Consider the following 6,000-nt stretch of genomic DNA (forward strand, 5'->3'; position numbering starts at 1 on the left):
AGTTCAATCTAGGAAGAGCACTAGAATCTAAGTTCCCCCAATGTTCCTCCCAATCCAGAGAGAATAGGAACCTATCCAGCTTGGAGAAGATGGGATTTGCTTGGAGATTTGACCAGGTGAATGTCTTATGGGCTCAGGGAATCTCTTTAAGTTCAAATGCATCCACAAACCGGCTAGACTTCCTCATACTAGTTGTCACCCTTTGATTGGTATTATTGATTTCTTCCTTAAATCTTAGGACATTAAAGTCCCCACCGACACACCAGGGCCCATCCCAAAGCCCTCTGATATCAGCCAGCTCCTCCCACAATTCCTTTCTCTTTCTATAGTCATTTGGTCCATAAACATTTGTGAGCACCCACACAAAACCATCCTCCTGTTGCTTGAACTTCAATGATACCGAGTACTTTCCAATCAATTCCTCCATGCCTCAAACTACATCCCTCTTCCACATTGTCACTATCCCCCCTGAGGCACCCCAAGAGGGAGTAGCCACCCAGCTAATCCCCCTAGCTTTCCAAACACTCCTTGCTCATCTATCATTAAACTCCATTCTCTTGGATTTTTGTATTAAAACAATGTATGGGCCATGCTTCTTAATTACCTCTTTGATCGTAGCTCTCTTCCCCACACTTCCTATACCCCTCACTTTCCAGCTAAGTATCTTCATAGTCACCTTTTCCTTATCTCCCTACTACTCCTCACCACTACTTCCCCCCTTTTCTTCTATCTCCTTTCACCCCGAAGCTCTTATCACCTTCCACATCTCTTTTCAGTCTCTCAACTTCACACATTTTCCTCTTCTTTGTTTTGATGTCCTTCTTCTTCTTCTGTAAGCCATTTTTACTAAGGCACATGTCTGAGCTGATGTGCAAGGTGCACCAGGCGCACACCTTTTGAAAGTGCTGCACTTGGGGTTTAGGCAAGGCACAAACCTTAAAATATACCTGACTTGTGCACCTAGGCACATCTTTTAAATCACTGCATAGGTCTACTCCAAATTTCTCTAACAAGAAGGGTATGAGAAGAAGTAGGAAGAGAGACTAAAGTTTCAAAGAAAGATGCACAAGCAGAAGTTCTAGGAGAGGAAAGGGTCCAAATTCTACCATCAACTTTAGGAGGGTCAAAGAATACACCCTCTAAGGATTACAGTGAGAGATGCTATCACTTATTGATATCCTACCCTTTTGTTTCAGAGATCTGGAGTTGGTTTCTCTCTCTATTTGGTTGCGTGTGAACCTCCCCTCCAAATGTGCAGAGCTTGTTTAAATCTACTTCAATTAGAGGGTCAAAGAGGAGAGGTAAAATACTCTGGAGATGTGTAAGAGCAGCTATCTGTTGAACAGATTGGGAGTATGAAAAAGAAAGAAATAAGGATGACATTACTGAAACAATAACTGTTAGGGAGGCTCATTGGGTTAAGACTATGAAGCTATTTGAAGATTTTTGAGCAGGAGATATTATAAGAATTGGCAAGAAGTGGCATATTCGGCTCCTATTAAAACTATTCCTAATCCAGTATTCCAGTTCGGTCCCCTCTGGCTCTGGGATTTACCAAATTGAATTTTGATGGTAGTAGTGAAGGAAACCCAGGCCCTTCAGGTACAGGAGGAGTATTCAGGGATGAGGAAGGGTGAATTATTTATTGCTTTGTATTCTGGTCCTATTGGAAGTGGGGATTCCCTGGGAGATGAAATCTTGGCGGTTTTGGAAGGGGTAAAGAGAGCACAGCAGCTGAGTATCAGAAAATTGATGGTGGAAGGTGATTCAAGGCTGGTTATTAGTTGGTTGCAGAAGGAAGAGGTCGGGTTTTGGAAGTTCTTAAATGAGAAAAAGACATTTAAACAGATAACCCAGGACATGGAAATTAAGTTTCAGTGGATTAAGAGGAGTGCCAATTCTTTTGCGTACTCTCTTGCCAAACAAGGGGTGGGAAGAGTCGGTCTTTTTTGGGCAATGTTGTAATATGAAGTTTAGTCTAAGGGAGGGTTAAAGAGGTTTTACCCCTCCCTCTTTTATTTTGTACTTTCTCCCTTTTTTATTAATAAAAGTTTCTGTTAATTATCAAAAAAATCCATCAAAACTGGCACTTTAAACCTTGCCTTATCTAAGTATCTAACAAAAGAATCAGCCACAGTGATGACTGATCTTGGAAGACATTTGGACAAGATGTTCACCCCAGGCACCAAAAACCTACCCTCATGAATATGGTGATGAAGCAGTAATTGACCAGGATGACCACATATGCAAGGATCAGCTTTGGATTTTTAAAAAAGTGCAGCCAACCTAGCACCACATTAAGAAGCCAGTTGACTTTTTTTATTTACTAAAATACAAGGAATAGACAATTATACCACTAGTCAAAATTTATGCCTTGATACTTGATAGGTTTCAAAATAGGTTATGATAAGGAAAGGAGATGTATGAGAAAATGTATATCAACACTAACATGAAAAGGTTCAAGATTTTTCTATGATGATGAAGTTTAAAAATGCACAGATCAACAAACACTGAAGACATGACAAGCAAGAAGAACAAAAACATGAAAAACAATATTAATAATAGATAAGGAGGAGCAAATAAGAAGGAATCAAGGAAATGACATTACCAAAACCACTTATGTACAACAATATGATATATTCTAATTCAGGTTACTTCTAGATTAGCACATTTGAGGCAATAAATACATGAACTACTAAATGACTAAAGACTGACGAGACAACATTCAAGAACGAACCTGAAGAGTTGATTTCTTGTCCAACTGGAACATCCAGAAATGATCCTATCAAGAAAGTATTATCTGCATTGGTAAGATTTTCTCCAGGTCCATGGTGATCAAACTTTTCCTCCCACTGAATATTCACTGGCTTGTCCTCTGACTTGAGTTTAACAGGTGGCAACCTTGGTAACTCTTCATTATGGTTCTCCATAACAAATGACAAATCTAAGCTACAGATATCATTTTGCTCTGCACTTCCTTGGGATTTACCAAAAAATATAGATCTTCCAACCTCATCTACCTGTTCCTTCAATGCTGCCCTGACATCATTGGACTCTATTTTCCTCTTTCCTTCCTTTTTATTATCACCAGAACAAAGAACATTATCATAACTAGTCAATGCATCTCCCTTGGAGAATGGAAAAACATTCTTGATAGAGCATTCTTTCAGTGGATCAACAGAACATTGTAGTGGTTCCTCTTTTTTTGACATTAGTTTGTCCTCCAAGTTATCTTTGAAGAACATACAAATAGGCCTAGGTTGCTTTTCAAGTGCTTTGCCATCATTCATCTGATTCCTTTCATACTTGAGGTCAGCATTGGCTTTACTTGTACTTCCAAGCCATGATGTCCTTTGTTCTCCTGACAAACCTAACTCTGTTCCATAGCTTTCTCCATATTTCACTGTCCCAATAATCAAGTTCCCCTTGTCAGAAACCTGAGAGCGATACTTCAAATGTTCAGATATTTGAAGCTCCGAAAAGTTACTAGTAATAATACCATCCTTCTCAAATGGGTTGCCTTGACCATTGTCCAGATTAATTTTCCATGAGTACATATTTGTTGGAGTTTCCCCAGAAGCTTGAGCAAAAGAGAAGCCCCTATCACTTGTCCCAGCAGATTCACTAGGCCCATTCCTCTCCTCCAGAGAAGCAGTAGTTCTCCAATTAGTCCCAGACCCATTTCTGGCAGTTCCGCATTCAATCTCCTTTACAATAAGTTCCTTAGAAGGTTCACCACTGTTCCTGGCACCTGTTCCTTGGTGTTTCGCATCTGGCTTGTCCTTCTTCTCTTCTTCCAATGCATTTCCTGCATCCTTCTCTTCCAAGATGAGATTCTGAAGGGATCCATTCAAATTCAAGCGACTACTGAGCTCCCCACGCAAAGCAGCCTCGGCCCTCGTAAACTTATTCCTTCGCAAGAAATCCAAAATGACATCGACAGAGTCTGCCATTATTCAAACCACTGCCAATCCACAGGCAGGCACTAGAAAGAAGAGCTTAGGACACCTGAAAAGATCGACACAATGGCGCAAAACAATAACATAACTACAAACAAAAAGCAAAGCGAAATAGAAAAGGGTCCTGTGTGTTTCATTTAAAACCCATTCAAACAGAACAACACCCACTCACTCATCCACATTTCCATTTCAAGTCACTGAGAAATGAAAAGCTCTCAAATTCAATCTCTTGGTGCTCAATACAGCGAAACGAAGAATTCGGAATTATGTAATCTCTACATGGAGACAAAACACCTAGCAAAACCCTGTAAACCAGTAACCAGCTCCAAATCCCAACTCGAAAACCCACAGCCCATTTAAGAAACCCTAAACAATTTTCCACAGCAACGCTCACGAATCAAACCACCAGATGCAAAGATCTGCATCTTCAACAAAAACCCTAGAACTCCCGAAACCTGTACTCCGGCATAAGCCCTAGTTCTCAAACCCCAAATTTTGAAGGACATAGACACGCATTGGTCCAAAATGCCAAAAAAAAAAATACAAATTCAAAATAATAATAAAAAAAGAACCTCGACAGACTTACAGATCAAAGGAAAGGTCCGATCTCAAGATGGAAGAACCTTTCGCAGGTTTTCTCGTTAAGGAGCATGGATTGAACCTCGTCGCCTCTGGATTCCATCCCCATTAAAAACAGAAGCAACAGGAACAGCAATCCCACCTCAACATTCGTTTTTCTTTTCCTTCGTTTTTTTTCTTTTTTTTTTTAACATTTAAATCTGCATTTTCGAGCAACCAGCGCCGAAAAAACAATTATTAGTATTCAAAAAATGATAATTAATGTTAATTATTTACTAATTAAATAATATAAAACCAATATGGCCTCTATCTCTGCACTCTGCAGTTTGGTCTGTCGTCCTTTGGGGTTGGCAGGTCCTATTTGTGCAAATGCCCTCAAACACTTGCATTTTTACTAGTGCTATGGGTTGACGTGTTGGTAAAAGAGGGAACTAATTTGGCCACTTGGAAAGACGACTGTAATCTTCATGGATGGGCAATTGGGATTTGGGCATATACCATGACGAGTGAATTGTTATTCTTTTGGCATAAATTACAGATACCCACCTATTATTAGGGGTCATTGCACTTAGCTCCCTTTCCTGAACATAATTTTACGATAAATACCCTATGTTCAAATCAGATTCCATCACTTTGCCGATGATCAGATACGGAGTTACCAAATCAAAGGTGAAAGTGCAATTATCAAATTACCTCATTGTTATTCTATCAGCTAATATTATGATGCTGTTTGGCATTCATTAATGGTGATTTCTTGTAAATCGACATCACCTAGGATTGGCATGAGAATTTAAAAAATCAGGGATCTTTTTTTTGTTTGTTTGGTCGATTTTCCCCAAATCGATTATTGAAATTAACCCTTTTCAGGATCACCTTTGAGGAGGGCATGACATTTTAATACAAAAATAATCAGCCTTTAAAATCAATACCAAACATATTCAAAGCTGATTTCTCAAAAATCAACTTAGATGGCACACATGATACCAAACAACAATTCTTGATGATTTTTAAAAAATCATTGATTCTAGAAAATCACCAATAATCAGCAAGGATAAATCATCACCGATGCCAAATATCACCTATGAAAACTATCATAATCACTATCATCATCCAAAAATTCCAAACATTATCCCAATTATGTGGGGTTAGCATGCGTTTGCCAAATTGTTATAGTTATTGTCATATCAATTATTAACATGGTGTTTGGAAGGTAGACGCTTTTTGGGACTCATGCTTCCAAGACTCTTTTTCACAAAAAGAAAAAAAAAAAACACTTCTACCACATAGGCAGTGAGCAACACTATGTTGTTTGGTAATGTGATTTTTATCACTCTTTTTCATGCATGTGCTAACAGGTAAGTACCACATAGGATACATATCAATCAACTGTTGAGGGAAACGGTGGTCCCGATTTCTGAGGCATGCCCAATTATTTAATAATCGACTGAACCAAATAATGAGA

General features: G+C 39.0%; 1 protein-coding gene across 1 annotated transcript in view; it reads right to left on the reverse strand.

The window, feature by feature from the left end:
• The window catches only part of LOC148864045 (uncharacterized), a 33,227-nt gene extending 28,419 nt beyond the window's left edge, over positions 1-4,808 (reverse strand). Inside the window, exons 1-2 of the mRNA XM_088981489.1 lie at positions 4,546-4,808; positions 2,738-4,008 (exon numbers count right to left, since the gene is read on the reverse strand). Of these exons, the coding sequence (XP_088837615.1) occupies positions 2,738-3,953 (1,216 nt within the window). The 5' untranslated portion in view covers positions 3,954-4,008; positions 4,546-4,808. The remainder of the gene's footprint in view (positions 1-2,737; positions 4,009-4,545) is intronic.
• Positions 4,809-6,000: the final 1,192 nt, after the last annotated feature.

This window comes from Nelumbo lutea, chromosome 3 (assembly GCF_056320005.1).
Source record: "Nelumbo lutea isolate HS-2025 chromosome 3, American lotus-T2T, whole genome shotgun sequence".
Classification (NCBI taxonomy): Eukaryota; Viridiplantae; Streptophyta; class Magnoliopsida; order Proteales; family Nelumbonaceae; genus Nelumbo; species Nelumbo lutea.